This window comes from Drosophila navojoa, chromosome 5 (genome assembly GCF_054131105.1).
Source record: "Drosophila navojoa isolate 15081-1374.11 chromosome 5, UAZ_NAV_1.0, whole genome shotgun sequence".
Lineage (NCBI taxonomy): Eukaryota > Metazoa > Arthropoda > Insecta > Diptera > Drosophilidae > Drosophila > Drosophila navojoa.
The window spans coordinates 7749806-7766461 of record NC_142893.1 but is presented as its reverse complement, the minus strand read 5'-3'; the positions used below and the strand labels follow the sequence as shown (position 1 = coordinate 7766461).

Sequence of the window (16656 nt, the reverse complement as noted above, 5' to 3'; positions counted from 1 at the left end):
TTTATTTGTACATTTTACATTTTCGAGTTAACGAAAAGTTTTTGTTAAGAATCTGAGCATTTCGCATAGCTCTGGCAACCGAAAATTCCTGTTGTGCGCAAACTTTTCGAGTTCTCAACTTGCAGCCGCGCATTAGTAAATTGGTTATGGGATTTATGCTTTAATCATGAGCGATTTTATGTCGAACATGTGAGTTAACTCTATAATTAAGGGCGTAACTGGCATTTTACGTCATTTTAAGCCGTGCGCCAAACTAATTAATCCTTCAGCATTACGCCGTAGTCGGCTTTATTATGATAACGTAATGAGTTGAAAATTTAGGGCATTTTTATGCTCGCCTTTGGGCCAAACTTTTGCGCAACTTTAATATCGTAGCATAGTTTTGGGGGCTTGCCGGTTTTAATATGAAATTTTTAAGGAATTTATTGGCAAATTGGGGCTGACAAAGTAGATATTTTTTGGTTCGATGCTAAGCTGAATTTATTACAAAATAACTGTTGAAAATGGATGGGTGGAAGGGAGAGCTCTAAAACTATAAAATATTGATATTGATTGGTATTAATTTAGGATAAGTTAGAACTTGAGTTCGTGACACCCTCTAGACATTTACTGCAGGCTACAGATTTCTTGTTGTGATGGCAAATTTCATTAAAAGTTGACTCAGATTTAAATCTCATAAGATTCACTGTAAGACTTTGCATATACAGCATATATTTATAAACTTCTCTTTCTCTTTTCCGTATCTTGTATATTGTATCTTATATCTTATATCTTATATCTTATATCTTATATCTTATATCTTATATCTTATATCTTATATCTTATATATTATATCTTATATCTTATATCTTATATCTTATATCTTATATCTTATATCTTATATCTTATATCTTATATCTTATATCTTATATCTTGTATCTTGTATCTTGTATCTTGTATCTTGTATCTTATATCTTATATCTTATATCTTATATCTTATATCTTATATCTTATATCTTATATCTTATATCTTATATCTTATATCTTATATCTTATATCTTATATCTTATATCTTATATCTTATATCTTATATCTTATATCTTATATCTTATATCTTATATCTTATATCTTATATCTTATATCTTATATCTTAGAGCGTAACGGATATCTAGACTGATAGCGGAGACGAGAGCTGTGATATCGATAATCGTATGCGGAGACTCATAGAGGATATCTTATCTCTACATCTGGAACCAATGATAATAGCGGATACTTATATCTTATATCTTATATCTTATATCTTATATCTTATATCTTATATCTTATATCTTATATCTTATATCTTATATCTTATATTTTATATCTTATATCTTATATCTTATATCTTATATCTTATTATATCTTATTCTTGTATCTTGTATCTTGTATCTTGTATCTTATATCTTCTATCTTCTATCTTCCATCTTCTGTCTTCTATCTCCTCTTTTCTCTTTTCTTCCATCTGCCATTTAATGCCCGACATTTGTATCTATATCTAATATCCCTCATAAGTTCGACTAAGCAAACATGACTTTGATTACTGTATTTCGTTATATTCCGCCTCTCTTAATGGACAATGACTTTTGCTAAACTGCAGTCTGCATTCTGCAGTGCAATAAGAGCGTATTACTTTTGCAAACGCAAATATCGCTTGGCGTGCCCCAGGAACAAACAACTGTTACTTTCCCTTTGCCATATGTTAACGCCCCAATCATCGTCCCCGGCCGTTCTCCTCCTGTTGCATTTGGAGCTTTCGTTGTCGTTTGGCTCAGTGTTTGCGCGAGTCAAACAATTGTCACAAGTAATTGCGATTGCGGGCTGTGTCAGATAGACAGTTGGGGGCACGTAAGCGGTAATTAATTGGAAATGTCAAGCATCGAGACATTCGAGACTGTCAACCTGTTATCAAGTGCAAATATGCAGCCATCTAAGTGGCATGGCTGTCAATCAACCCGCAGCTAGTTTCACATTTATGATATGCAAACGTCAAAGGCGAAAAAAAAGAAAGGAAAATAAAGAAAAAACCGAAAATAGTTAAGCGTCGTCTATCGACTTTCCTGCTGGGCTTGCCAGGTGTATGGGTGGGTTAGGTGGCATGCAACATGTTGCAAGCCGACAATTAGCTGCCTCTGCGACTTCTGGCTGGCACATTAGGTGCCAAGCCCTGCCCCGAGTTGGCGGCGTGTGAGCAAGAGTGTGCTTGCCCCAAAAGGACCGACGCGTTGTCATTTCTTATGGCATTCAACTTAATTGCAAAAGGTGTGCTCGGGGGTGACTTCATATGTGTGTGTGTGTGTGTGTGTTTGTGTGTGTGCGCTGACTCTGGCGCAACGTTGCGTATGAGCAACTTTTGAATAATTAACTCACTTCAATGGCATTCGCTACGTTTTTGTGTCTTCCTCCCGCTCTTTGCCTCTCTCCCTCTCTCTCTCTCTCTCTCTCTCTCTCTCTCTCTACTTTTGTTGCCCTTTTTGCCCACTTCTTGGCTGTTCATATTTGTGGCACAGTTTCTGCGGCTGCCACTTGATGTGGAACGTTATAAAGTAAAAGCGCGCTGCAAGATCATTTGATATGCATAAATTAAAATGCAACCGCTGCACACACACACACACATACAGCTTCAGCTACTGTTGCCGACTCGACTCGATAGCTCCTCTTGTCAATGCAGCCATTTTGCAATGTTCTTAATGGAAGCTGTCAATGTGTGTGTGTGTGTGGGTAGGGGTTGACTGGATGCACGTCCATATGTCCATGTGTGTGTGTGTGTTCGTGTGTAACGGTATTTTATATGAAATACACGCTGACTTCATAGCCTTCGATATAATATTGCATTTTTGGCCTTTGACACTTTGCCAATAACTTTGCCTACAAAAACTATATTTTCATTAACACTCAGGCATAACCACATGCCCACACACACATACATACACATATATATATATAGTATATAGGCAGCAAAAAATAAGCCAAGTTTCTTTCAAGTTGCAGTTTATAGTAGCTTAAGCTCTTCAGCTTATAAGAGCCTTGATGTTTTCATTTTTTTATGGAAAAACTTTGCTAAGCTGAATTTTGAGTGAAAAGATTTTAGGAAAATTATTTTCCTTTAAATTAATATAAATATTAAAGAGATGCGAGCTGCTGAAAGGCTAAGAATGGTATACGATTTTTTGTATATATATGATAATATATAAAATATTTTTAATTAAATCGAGGCATTAAAATCATAGTATGATTATTTAAAAATAATTATTATTTTCATTTATTATTTTATTTAACCTTATTTAACCAGCACAATGATTCCAATGAATTTCAATCAATAAAAAATATTCTATATATAATATTTTATTTAATAAATTAATAATTCTACAACTACTTATTCTATAAAAAAATTACTAATAGTAAAATAATGGGCTTTAAATAATTATTTTCCTTGCAATCTACTCCAAGCAAAAAATGAGAAATCGTTAATATATATTTTATAAGAAGAAGTACCGTTTCATTTGCTTTAATTTTTCTTATATGTATATGCATGTATATAAATAAAGCTGAATAAAAGAGAATCTTAGAATACTACAAAGCTTTCACGCCAAGATTCCCTGAAAAAAGTGTTCCGAAAACTAATAAAATTTGTTTGGCACCTATCAAAATTACTTTTGGTGGCGAAATATTCCACAAACGGGATTTTCAAAAACCAATTTGCCAAAAAAAAAAAAAAAAAAATGGGAGGACACTAAACGTATTTGAAACTTGTCAAAGTTTGGCAAGTTTTTTGGCAGCGCATGCAGCAAAGTGCTGCCGCTGTTGCAGCAGCTGCGCCAGTAGCAACTTTGATGAACCCCTCCCAGAGCTACATAAGTTCGGCTATCAAACCCTCGGCCAATGTCGCATTGCTGAGCCATTGACATTGGTTTTGATACCGCTCGAATTATTCAGTTTGCTTCTTTCTCGTTTTCTTTTGCGTGCTTGTTGCTTGTTGCACGTTGTCAGTTGTCATGCATATATGTATGTATGTATGTATGCATGTGCATATATCGGAATCGATATTATTGATTTATGGCTCGACCTTACATATGGCCAATACATATATGTACATATATATAATTGTATTTGCCCATATTGCGAATGCAAAATGTGAGCCGTATTGTCATTACGGCTGATTGACCAATCCAAAGCCGCATGTCATGTAAATATTTGCAATCACCCAATCGAATGGGTGTAGATATACCCATATACAATATGGATAGCTGTGTAGGTATTTTGCTGATTTTTGCATTTGACTGATTCAGCTGAATTATATCACTTTGATGGCATCATTACAGATTACTGCGGAAGGCAATCATTAAAGCAGCTGCTGCGCATCAAAGGCAGCCAATCACAGAGCTACATCTGTCAGATCTACTCTATATAAATTGTATATATCTGTCAGTCAAAAAGTCTGTATTTCTTCTTCTTTTTCTCTCTCTTGGCTGGCTAAAGTTAGTTGGCGTGAATAATTTCCACTAAATACAATAAAACCATTTAGCTCGGGGCGCTCGAAATTTACATAGAAATGAAAGCCTCGCAACCGGAACTGTGCCACAAAATAATAATAAAAAATACAAGAGAGTGACTTGTAGTAGACAACAAGATACCCTAGATGCAAGTTTGATGCCAGTATAGAAATAGAAATCATGAAAATATCCGAGACTTTGCCAGCTAGAAGAGAAAACCAAAACTATTCATATGTTGTGCATAGTTCAGTTGTGCTTAGTATACAAATTATATATCTCTAGCTCTTACAGCTTACGAGATATATATAAAAGAAATCTGTGAGTTAATTATGATGAAATACTATCAATTTTTACCATTTTCAGAAAGTCTTTCCTATAATCAAAATAATATAATTAATTACTAGAATATCTTGCGAGTATATCTGTTTTCTAGAATATCTGCTGTGAGTTAATGGATTCTAGTTTACATAGATCTTTCAGAGAGTCGAACAGACCTGGTCCCTCCCTCCTTTATTCCCTCCCTTTATCATTCATAGCTCACCAAAATTCCTGTTCCACAAACAACATACCCAATTTCCTCATTTTGATTGAGTTTGTAGGGTATGCAAAAAAAAAAAAAGTTGATGAGCTTCTGTTTTGTGGGCTCTGGTTTAAGGGCCAGCATTGGGGAAGGGGGCGGCGCTGATGCCCGCCCGCGGATGTAAATAATAAAAAGCACATTAAACAGCATTTTCTTTCATTTCGAAACGACAACGAAAACGAAACAATTCCCAGTTTCATTCGTACTAGGGCACATACAAACATGCACATAAAACACGCACACACACAGACACACACACATAGAGAGAGAGAGAGAGAGTCCAGCCCAAAAAGTATGCTATAGTTGTTGTAATTGTTCTTGTTGTTGTTGTGGTTGAGGCTGCTTACTGTGTCGCTTTGACACTTGGGCAGCCGCATTACTTGAAGAGAAAGAGAGAGAGAGAGAGAGTGAAAGAGGGAGAGCGCTGCTGCGGCTACGGCCCACTTACGGAAATGCACTTTGCACTTAAATGGACATTAGATTTCGCCATGCAGTTCATTATAACATCATCGGCCGATGACCACTCAAAAGTGTAAAGCATTTAAAAGGGGGCGGAGAGGGGAAATATGTATTACGTTGATGTGTGTGTTGCGGCACTATTGGAGATGGGTTATATAGCAGTATATTTTATATTAAGCAGAGCCTATATCATAATTGTTTGATTTATAAATAATCTATTATTTATCAATATTATTTGAAATTTCTGAAAAGCGATAGAGACTCATAAATTAATATACATTTCAAATAATAATAATTGGCAATAAGAAAGTAAACGTCAGAAACATCTATCCAGTAATTAAAAAAAAAAAAATTAAATAAAATAAATAAAAAAAAAAAAAAAAAAATAAATAAATAAAAATAAAATAAAAATAAATAAACTAAATAAATAAAAAAAATTTAAAAAATGTATAGACAAAAATATTTATATTTATAGCCAAGCATTCAAATAATGTAAGAACAAAATTTATCATAATAGTACTAATGAAAAGGATAAAGAAATGTAAAATTTAATAAAAAAAAAAATTAATAAAATTATAAATAAAACAAAGAAATTTAGTAATTATATTGATAGATATTTTTCTTCTCCAATTATTTTCATCAAATATGTGCTATGAAAAATTCAGAATTTTAGGCAATGTAATGAATGCAAACTATTTTACGTTCTTCAATGAATAAAATATGTAAAGAATAACAAACAAACAAATATAATAAAATGCCAATTATATTACGTGGTTCGATAAACAAAATAAATTGTTTTAAATATGTAAAGTTTTTCTGTGCAATTTAAAAAAAACTCTTACTAAATTTAAAAATAAATGCAAAACCCAACAAATTGTACCGAAATTTAAACTTCAATTCTGTTTTTTTTTAAGCGCTTAAACTTAATTAAAATTTGCAAAGCGATATTAATTTGGCTGCATGTGAAATATGCAAAGGGGAGAAGCGCGTTCGTTATCTCACGTAATTTTTTAATAAATATGTAATTCGTGGCGAAACGTACAAACTAAGCAGATAATGTCTAAATTATGAATGTTTGCAAACGAATAATGAAAACTGTGCCAATCTCTAGAGCATAAAAGCTTCGTTATTGCCCAATTACTTGGGGCTTTCTCGTGTTTTGTATCGTGTTCGTCCGTTGCTTTTCTTTTTGGCTTGTTTTTCCGTGTTTTGCGGCCGGAACATGAACGTTGGCTTTGCCCCGCAGACGTTTGCTGCTTAAATGTGGCAGCTGCTACTTGGGGCCACTTGCAGCATTGCCTGGCACTTTTTGTTGTTGTTGTTGTTGTTGTTGTTTTTCCCCCATTTTATTTTATTTTTTTTTGTGTTTCTGTTTTTTTTATGCCTTTCATTTTCATGTCCAATTTCGCATTTGGCGCACGCTGAGCCTAAAAGACTGCACTTGAAAATTTTATGGGCGCTGCAGTAGTTTTCGGGCCTCGGCCCTACGCCGGAGTCGAGTGCGGCCCGGACTTGTGAGTTACTGCCAACTGGCTGGCTGAGTGGCTGACTGGCATTATGTGGCCTTTTTTTTTTTTTTTTGATGATCAATTTTATGATGACTCTGGTTGCGCTCTGTCTGCCCGGCTCCAGCCGTGCCACATATGCCACTCGGCTCCCACCGGCACCGCCTCACCTTCATCTCAAATGAAATGTGAAATGTAATCCAGCGGCTGCCAAGTGCCATGTTTATTTGCCTGCCCGGGAGTTGGCCAGTGAACCAGCAAAGCATTCAGTCAGCCCAGCCCAGCCCAGCTGGCCACAGCCGTCCGCATTCCGGAGGCCAATGTGCCAATTGAGTTTAATTTGTTGAATGCCTTTTGACAGATTTCAAAATTAACTGGTATCACACTCGACTGCATCACCCAAAAGTAAATGACTCGCAGTTGAGTTGCCGTGTTGCCAGTAGCTATGCTGCCCCATGACCACGTTTGTGTTTCTGATTGAAGGCATTTCACATTCATTCGATTCACAATGACATTGGCTGAACGTGACACTGGATATGGCAGCAAATAGACTGCGTTCAATTTCAGTTGATTAGCTGGAGCCTACACTCATGTAGGAGAGAGACACAGAAAGAGAGAGAGAGAGAGAGGGAGAGCGAGACAGCCAGAGTTTGGGCAATTATTGTCAAGTTAGCGAACTGAGCTTTGGCATTTTCTAGTTAAATGAAGCCTAATCTGTTTATAGGCCGACTTTCTAAGCTACTTAGAATGCTGTTTTTGTTTTATTATAGCAAAGTTCTTGATGTACTTTTCATTATTTATCTAAAGACCTTTTAAAACTTTGCTGTACTTTTAAATTTGTTTAATGTAAAATTGACTATGGCTCTAGAGAAGCTTTAAAAGCAATTTCATTGCTTTTGAATGTCTGCAAAGGCTGTCTAAATATACATACATATATCATGAAAGGCTTTACATTTTAGCGATTTATTGAGGTATTTCCTTGTTCTATAATTTTTTTTACATTTTTTTATTCTATTTTATGTTTTTTTTTTAGTAGGCAAAACATATTTAATTTATTTAAATTTTTAAGGAAGGTATTTATTAAACTTAAGTGACCTCTTTCAGCTGTTTTTCGAGCTGTTTACCCACAGAAACAGCTGTACTCAGCGAACTGCTGTAGTCTAACCAGCTGAATCCGTTTTCTTGTTTGATATTCACGTCTTAAGATTAGCGGCTATAAAGTCTTGAATAAGCTAAAGGAAAGCTAGATATTAAAAGCTTTCAAAGTGTCTAAACGTAAGTTGATGGAAGTAAACAAAGCTGCTGACACTTAAAACAAGTCAAATATCATTTACCGATATTTTATCTAGTATATTAGAAAGCTTTCATGAGCTTTCAAAGCATTTAGCCGACTGTTAAACAGACAATTAAACAAGCCTTCACTTAAGGCCAGTCCAAGATTATCTCCAATTTAATGCGCTTTGAAAGCTCTTTCACCAACACCTATTGAAACTAAATTCACCAGCTATTCCAGCTCTCAGTTTACCTTTCAGCTAGTCTATTCCGAGCTCGGCCAGTTGCTATGTGTTTGCTCTTGCAGATGAGAAGATTTTATTGCACGAATTCACTTGTGAAATTTGATTATGCACATTTTGATGTGGAAATGTAGAGAATATATGTATGTATTCCACAACACACACACACACACACTGGCATACAGGCATAAGGGCATAATGTGAATGTGAATCTATAGCATCTCCGGTTAACAAAGTTTGTTTGTGGCTCTATAAATTTTTAAAGAGCTCCGGCTAGTTGTAATCATTGATTTGCCGCAACTTTCCGAGAACTTTAGTTAAGCCGATTATAGTCAACATTATGTGGCTGATTCTCAATTTATTTATATAGTTACACAGTTTTCCTTGGATATTTTTTTGCCGGATTTCCAATGCAAAACAGCTGCTGAATGGGGCTTTGCGAAGACTTTAGCAGTTTAATCTGTTCTCTGCCGGCCCAAGCGCTTAATGCATTTGCATAGCCGGAATAACTATCGATAGCAGCGCACCTTGAAGTCAGTGTGGCCCACAGGGCAAGTGGAATAGTCGCAATGCAATTATTGCATGCAATTAACAATTCGGGCCAAGTTTTAAGCTGAGCAGCTCTTAGGCAGTTGTGGCTTTATATATATACACGAGCTTTACGTTTACTTCATTTCAAATTTACGAGCGCCACGCTTGACGAATGCTTCCAAGTAATTTAACAATTTTAAGTGCAAAGGATTTTCTATGGCCTTTTAAGCACTTCAATTCGTTGGCTTAAATAATTTGAATAGGTTTTTGTAGGCAAGCGAAAAGGAGAAGATTTACGCTTATTAACATCGCAAATAATAGAATAAAACTTTTTATAAATATATAATATAAATAATATTATTTTAAGAATTTTTTTCTTTTTGAATAGTAAATTTGTATTCTAAGAAATATATTTTTGGATATTTGTAGCTAATTTACACTGAGAGAAAAATAGTCAATTATTGTGTAGGTAGATTGACAGCAGCTGTAATATTCGTTGTTCAACACTATTCTATATTTTAAATTTAAAAAAATTATAATTTTATGCAGTATTAGCAACATACTAAAAAGTTTCTCTTATTGTGTTATAAAGAGGAAAAAAACATATTATAAAAAATTGCTCGCTTTTAACACTATATTTAATGAAATTCTTCAAGAAATATAATATATTTATTTGCATTTCATGGAATGATATTTTTGTAGAATTTTTCCTCAGTTAAACAAAGCATTAACGTTCTGCCTACACAATAGTTTACCAACACTGCCCTGACTTTGACCATTGTTCCATAAATCTATTTAGATAATGTGTTAGCATAGACACCATAAACAATGGTTTAATTGTAACATAAAACATTTTGTGCCTGACTTTCGCTGCCAGCAGCTCGTGAATCACATTGTATTGAATATTTCGCTAGTTCCATAAATCTCTTAAGACAATATGTATATATTCTGTCAGCTGTTGATATTTATATTTTCAATTTGTTTCTATTTTTGGCACTGCGAACGAAGGCAATTAGAAATCTTGCCTTCCTTCCTTACTTTTTTTTGTTGTTGTTTTTTTTTTAGGTAAATTTATGCCCGGTAAGGCTTTCAACAAGTTGGCAGCGCTCACGGCTATTATTCTTGGTGTCAATACGAATTGGCAGCGTTTCAATGCCTATTTATTTATCAATTGAGGCATTTCTCAACACTGCAATAAAGGCGAAACACATAATAAATAAAAGAAACAATGAGGTACTCAGGGCAAGTGTCTGTTGTTCAGGAAATAAAATCTATTCACATTTTGCACTGTTTATGCTCAACTTCCACTTTTTTTCCTTTGATAGCGCATAGATAAAAAAAAGTACTTTTATGACTTCACAATTTTTAATGACATTTTCCTTTGCTTTCCTACATAGCACAAAGTTTATTAAAGAGCAGGGGAAAAATTACCGTTTTTGTTGGCAATTTATTCAAGCATTCAGCCAGACAACTGAAGTCGAATCTAATGTGAGCGCTTGGAGCTCAACTTGTTGTGCTCTTTCCACACATTTTCACAGCAATTTTCCAACTGAGGTAGCCGCCCAAATCACTTTGCCGTGCTTGAGTTGAGCCACGTTGAGCTCAAGCTCAAACGCAAACTCGAACTCAGATTCAAATTCAAATTCAAATTCAATTAGCTGCAATATCTTTAAGGATATCATTAACGTACTTTTGTCTAATGCAAATTCAGTTTGCCCTTGCTGGTGTAGTTGCTGATTAGAAACCCAAACATTGCACAATTACAGTGAACACTCGCTGCGGTTGCCACATTAGCATAATCCGCTGACTTATGTCGGGTCGATTCATTTGCATAAGCTTCGGCACTGTTAACGGGCTTTCGCTCCAAATGGCTGCCAGAAGCAACAAAAGGGGACCTTAGTGCAGCACTACTATAGTTCTCTTTTTACCATATACCCTGTATAGGGAGAGTGCGCTGCAAAGAGTGTGCTGGGCATGTTAGAGTAGCTAGGAGGGAAGTGCGGTTACTGCTGGTTGTTTAAGCAGCTGACGGGGGTTTTGCATTTGCTTAAGACGATTCTAAGCTCGAGAGCTGTATAAGAGTTTCGATAAGATATTGGAAGAGTTTCAGGCTAGATATGCAATAGAGCTGTTTAGGATGTGCGTCAGAATACAGTAATGGTAGACCTGTATAAAAGATTCATAAGATTTTTATAAGAGTTATGCAAGAGTATTAGAAGATTTCTATGAGACTTATATGATAGCTGTAAAAGCATTTCTAAGAGATTAAAGGCTACAGATTTTATAGAGCTGTACATAACTTGTACAAGAGTTGTTTACGAGCTTTAAAAAGGCTGTATAACAGTATTATAAGAGTTTTATTTATGATATATGTACAGCCAAGAGCTGAATACATGTTGTATATGAGATGAATTAAAGCTGCGTTAGAGTTGTATAATAGATGAAAAATTATGGGGCTGATAAGGAATAGAAAAAAATTTGTATAACAGCTATATAGCAGGATTGTAAGACTTTTATAGGAATGTGCTAGAATATCTAAGAGTATGTAAAGCAATAAAAAAAATGTTAAGTAAAGTGAGACTGATTTAATCATTTTCTCTTTCAATACTACATATGTTAAGTTTCCCATATTTTTAATTGGGTAGATGTCCTACACATAGAGAGTATCTGTTTACAAAATGCTCCATTTATTCCATTTATTCGGGTAAAAATGCTAAGCAGGCTCATTTAAGTTAAGCAGCAGAAACCTTTTTAATGGAATTTCTATGTAAGCCTATCGACTATTTCAAGCGAGCTCAAACAGGGTTTGTTGTAAGTAAAGAAATGTGAAAAACGTTTATCGTGCTTATGGATAGTTGGCTGTAGAACAGAAATTAATACAGGCCAAAGTCGGAATATGAATTTAAATTATTTGTGTGCTGCTGTTTCATAGAATTTAATCATTTTATTTTTATTTTTAGTGGTTTTAGTTCATACAAAAAAACGATACTCGTAATAAATGAAACCCTAAGAAAATCAACAAAATAAAAAATCTAACATAATATTAAACCGAATCTAAAGTGCTCCCAAATGTTGCTTATCTACAAAATTATTCATAAATTACTCGCATGCTTATAATAAATGATTAATAGTGTAATTAGCATAAACCATTTACCTGTGGACCTTTGGCATTTCGGCATTTCAGGGAAAGGCTAAATATAGATTCGAAAAATCATTCAAGCGAATGATTTGCATATGCATTAAATTCAGCTATAGAATCCTTCAAAAGAATATTCTTGTATTTATTCAAGCACATTTTAGTGCCCATCAGCTGCAGTTAGTCGGCGATGCAGTCTTTATACGCTCAATTAAATGACTTTGAAATACTTGTGGAAAATAAATATATATATAGATATTTATATATATGTCTGTCTTAATGGAGAGGCGTGCCGTGGAAATGTAAGTCAAGTGCAGATCTGCGTGATGTTTTCTGTTCGACTTTTCTTTTTCTTTCTTTTTTTGTCGACAATGAATTTTAATTAGTGGCGCAATGCAATTGCGCTAAAAATATCAAACTGCCCAGGAAACAACATGAAAGCCGCATTTTCAATGACTTACTAAATATGTAAATTAATGAAAGCAAGCCAAAAATGTGGCACAAATGCGAACCGAGGCGCCTGGGGCGCTTGGCACCGCTTGCTGTGACGAGTGCTAAGCTAGAAGAAGAAGAATTTCCTTTGAACTATTTTCGTTCGCATGCATATTGAGTGTTGCTTTTTCTTTGCAATTTCTCTCCCTCTCTTTCCCTCTCTCTCTCTCTGTATTTCTTTTCGAATACAGTTCAGGTGGGCACTAACAAATGGCAATGTGCAAGTGGAGCTCCTCACGGCCGCCCCCGTCCCTTCTGCTCCTTGGCTTCGTATCGTTAGATGGTGCAAGTGCAGCTAACAATGCACTCGAGCCATGTCGCTGACTCTTGACATAGCCGCAACAATAACAAGAACCGCAACTAATAACTAACAACCGGTGCTGGAAATAGTCAGAACAGATACTCGAATGCCATCAAAGTGATGTGTGTGTGTGAGTCTGTGTGTGTGTGTGGCACTGCATTGTATTGTGCTATAGCAGCGACCACGCTGCGTATACGTCATGTGTGTATTGCGGACAACTTTTTAATTTCCTGCGCAAATTTATTTTAATTGCGCGCACGCACACACAGCTACATGCATATGTATGTGTATGCAGCACCCTCTCGTTTACCTACGCCCTTGCTCACACACACACACCCTTAACATTTGCTTTCTGTGTCATTTGTAATTAATTGTAAATGCATTTTGTTGTAAATTTAATGAAACGCATCTCATTAAAAATTCAGCGAATTAGCAAATAAATTTGCAAAGCTCTTTTGAGTGAAAATGAAGGAGAGTATATTGGTTTTATGCATATTCAAATAAAAAGTCAAATATATTTTTATAGACTTTTGAGTAGAGTCGAGAAATTTGAAAATGTAGGTGATGAACGAATATAACCGAAGATCAAAGTGATTGAATTCTCTATCTCTCACCTCTCTATGAGCAGTAAGTGTTGTGCCAGTTAGACTCCATGATTTAACATAAGAGTAGACCTTCCTTACTCTATAAGAATTCGCTACTCAATCGCAGTAGCTCAACTCATATAAATGCCACTTCGATCGCTGCTCTCACTCCTTCAGCTCATCGCTCAACTCTCTTCTAACTCTCAAGCGAGCATTCTCCAGTTGCTTACACCCAATTGCTAAATTCTGTCAACTTTTTTTTCAGCAACTGTTTGCATTGTTTTGCTGTTTCATTTAATGTGTTTGCTGTGGTTTTTTATGTAATTGTTAAAAGCGTTAAATTAGTTGATATTTATTTGCGGAAATTATTTAGAATATATGGTTTGGTTGCGTTAATTAGCCAGGAAAACCAAATAGTTGGGGCTTGTTCAGCATCAATTTCGGTTGAAAATTATGAAATGTGAGATTTTAGGCAGAGGAAATCAAAAATCGAATTTGAATTGTTGCTAGTGATGATGAATTTTGTAGAGACGTAATTGAGAATAAAATAGAGTTTGAAGAAATAACATTACATAAAATTTATGTGTAAAGATAAATTTTTAAAATTTATTTATAGAAATATAGAGCTGAAAAATTGTGCAAATTAATTGAATATAAATTGCAATACAAATATTAACAAAATAAATTTTTTTATTAACATTTTCATTACCTTTATTATTATATAAACTAAATTTAATCCCTGCAGAAGCTCTAGCCGGAAAGTTCTGCGTATTTCCATACGGCTTTATAACAAATTAACTTTAATACGCTTTAAAACTTTACTTTGTCATATGACTCTGACTTTAGTTTAATAATACTTATATACTTATCATCTATTCTTTGCTATTCTTCTGCCTCGCTCCTTCATAAGGCAACCTCACAGTCTTAAAGCTCAACCCAGAATATAATTTCCTTAACTATGCGATAAAATCGCTTGGCATTCAGCAACTTCCCAGGCCATTGACTATGCCGACTATATATATATTTATATTGGCATTGTAATAAATGGTTTCAAATGTTTCATTATGGTCTATGCTTTATCTGATTGTCGTTTATTTTTATTTATTTTTTTCGTAATGGACACAGCAGTATCGGCTCAATCGGCGCGTCAACAATGCATATATCATATATCGCATTAGGCTGCCGCCCACATATCGAAAGTAATAAAAGTTTCGTGCCGGGCATAAATCACTTAACACTTTGCTCATAATCGCCGAGGGGCCGAGCCAAAAGGAAAACAAATATAAATTCGAATGGAAACAAGAGAAATTGAATTGAAATACAGAGCCAGAGCACCCACCACACACACACACACACACACACACACACATTCAGGCATAAACGAAGCCCACAGAAATGTTTAAATTTGCTCTTGATTTTTAATTAGTTTTCATTTAGCTTTTTTTTTTTGGCTTTCTCATTGCCTAATTAACTAATATGCAGAGTAAACAAACATTTTTAATGAGACGAGTTACCTTCATTCTTCTTTTTTTCGCTAATTGCCCGTAAATTAAAAGGCGAACGTGTGCGGCCCAGCGGAATAGACCAAAAATTGATGGCGCTTTAGGCCAAAGGCTAGTTCTTGATGCCAGAGGGTCAGCTACAAATTGCAGGCGAAACGTGAATTTCCCTCTAGCTCGGGCTGCACACTATCGATTCTGCCTGGGACAGGATAGGGTCATACATGCATATATACATATACGTGTGTGTATGCATGTCTGTGTAGCTCGACACTGATTTGGCTTAAGCGATAAAAGTGGGAAAGGTGCCCTTTGTGCCGGCGCCAGAGCCACGCCAAGCATAACAGTTTAAATGCGAAGAGGGTCTATTAAAAAACAAAATGGAGTACATGCCAGTACACACACACACATACATACACACGCACACCCGCAATAAAGCCAACATGCAATTTATGAACAGCTCTTTGCCAGCGGGCCGAAATGCTCGTTTGAAGCTAACGAAATGTTGCAAGCGAAACCAAGTCCAGCCCAACCTGACAAAAGCAACAAGAACTTCAGGCAGAGAGAGAGAGAAAATACTAGGGAATACTTTGAGTACGCGCAAGAAAAGGTAGCGGCAAAAAATGTTGAGAAAAAAATGTGGGAAAAAAAAAAAAACGTGAAGCGCAGGTGAGAGTAGTCAAGTCCTACTTAGGGCTGGCTTTATTCTGAGTGTGTGTGTGTGTGTGTGTGTGTGTTTGTGCCAGCAAATTGCAAAGTCTACTCCAGGGAGCTAGCGAAGTTGTTAGACGAATGGTAGTTTCTATACCCTATGCTACTTAGTAAAGCGGGTATACTGGCTTTTAGCCAGGTCACAAACCTTTCCTCACACCGGGCTTACCACATATTCGAATTCAGCTTTTGTTATATGGACTCTTGTAAAATTGGAATTGTTGTAGAATTTTTAATTAAACTACACAATTTATTCATTTAATATATTAAAAACATATATTTTATTTATTTATAAATTCTATAAATTGTATAAGAAAAATCAAACTAAATTGTATTAGACCTCTACTCTTAAAAACATGCGAGTGAAAAGATCGAGAGGACAGAGAAAAGTAGAGAAAATTCAGCGATAGCTGCAGTTTCATTTCTACAAGCATATAGAATCGATATAGTCATGCAACTGTAAACTAGTTCTACATATGTATATATGTATTTTATACTTTTGTACTAAATAAATGTGTCTTACATTGGAGCTTTTGTGGTTTTACGTCCGATCAATAGCAATTTACGTTTCGATATATACACTAAATAAAATCTGAAAAATTCAATTGTATATGTGATATGTATATAGTTGTATTTCAGATAATTTTATGGTATTTACTATATATATATATGTGATATATAATATATATTTTAGATATATGTTATATATGAACTATATATTTTTTATAATTTTTAATAATATATTAAATTGTTGAAATGAAGTAAATTCGAATCAATTTTAAATTTTACATAATTTTTTTAAATATATTTTGAAGTTGTCAATGAGATGTTTTGTA

At 35.0% G+C, this 16656-nt stretch overlaps 1 protein-coding gene across 2 annotated transcripts in view; it reads right to left on the bottom strand.

The window, feature by feature from the left end:
* KCNQ (KCNQ potassium channel) overlaps positions 1 to 16656 on the bottom strand; it is a 62138-nt gene that overhangs the window by 29143 nt on the left and 16339 nt on the right. The window contains exon 2 of one of the 2 annotated variants that reach the window (XM_018104448.3): positions 16344 to 16412. The exons of the other annotated variant lie outside the window; for it this stretch is intronic. Within the exon in view, the coding sequence (XP_017959937.1) occupies positions 16344 to 16345 (2 nt within the window). The 5' untranslated portion in view covers positions 16346 to 16412. The remainder of the gene's footprint in view (positions 1 to 16343; positions 16413 to 16656) is intronic. 2 annotated transcript variants of the gene reach the window in all.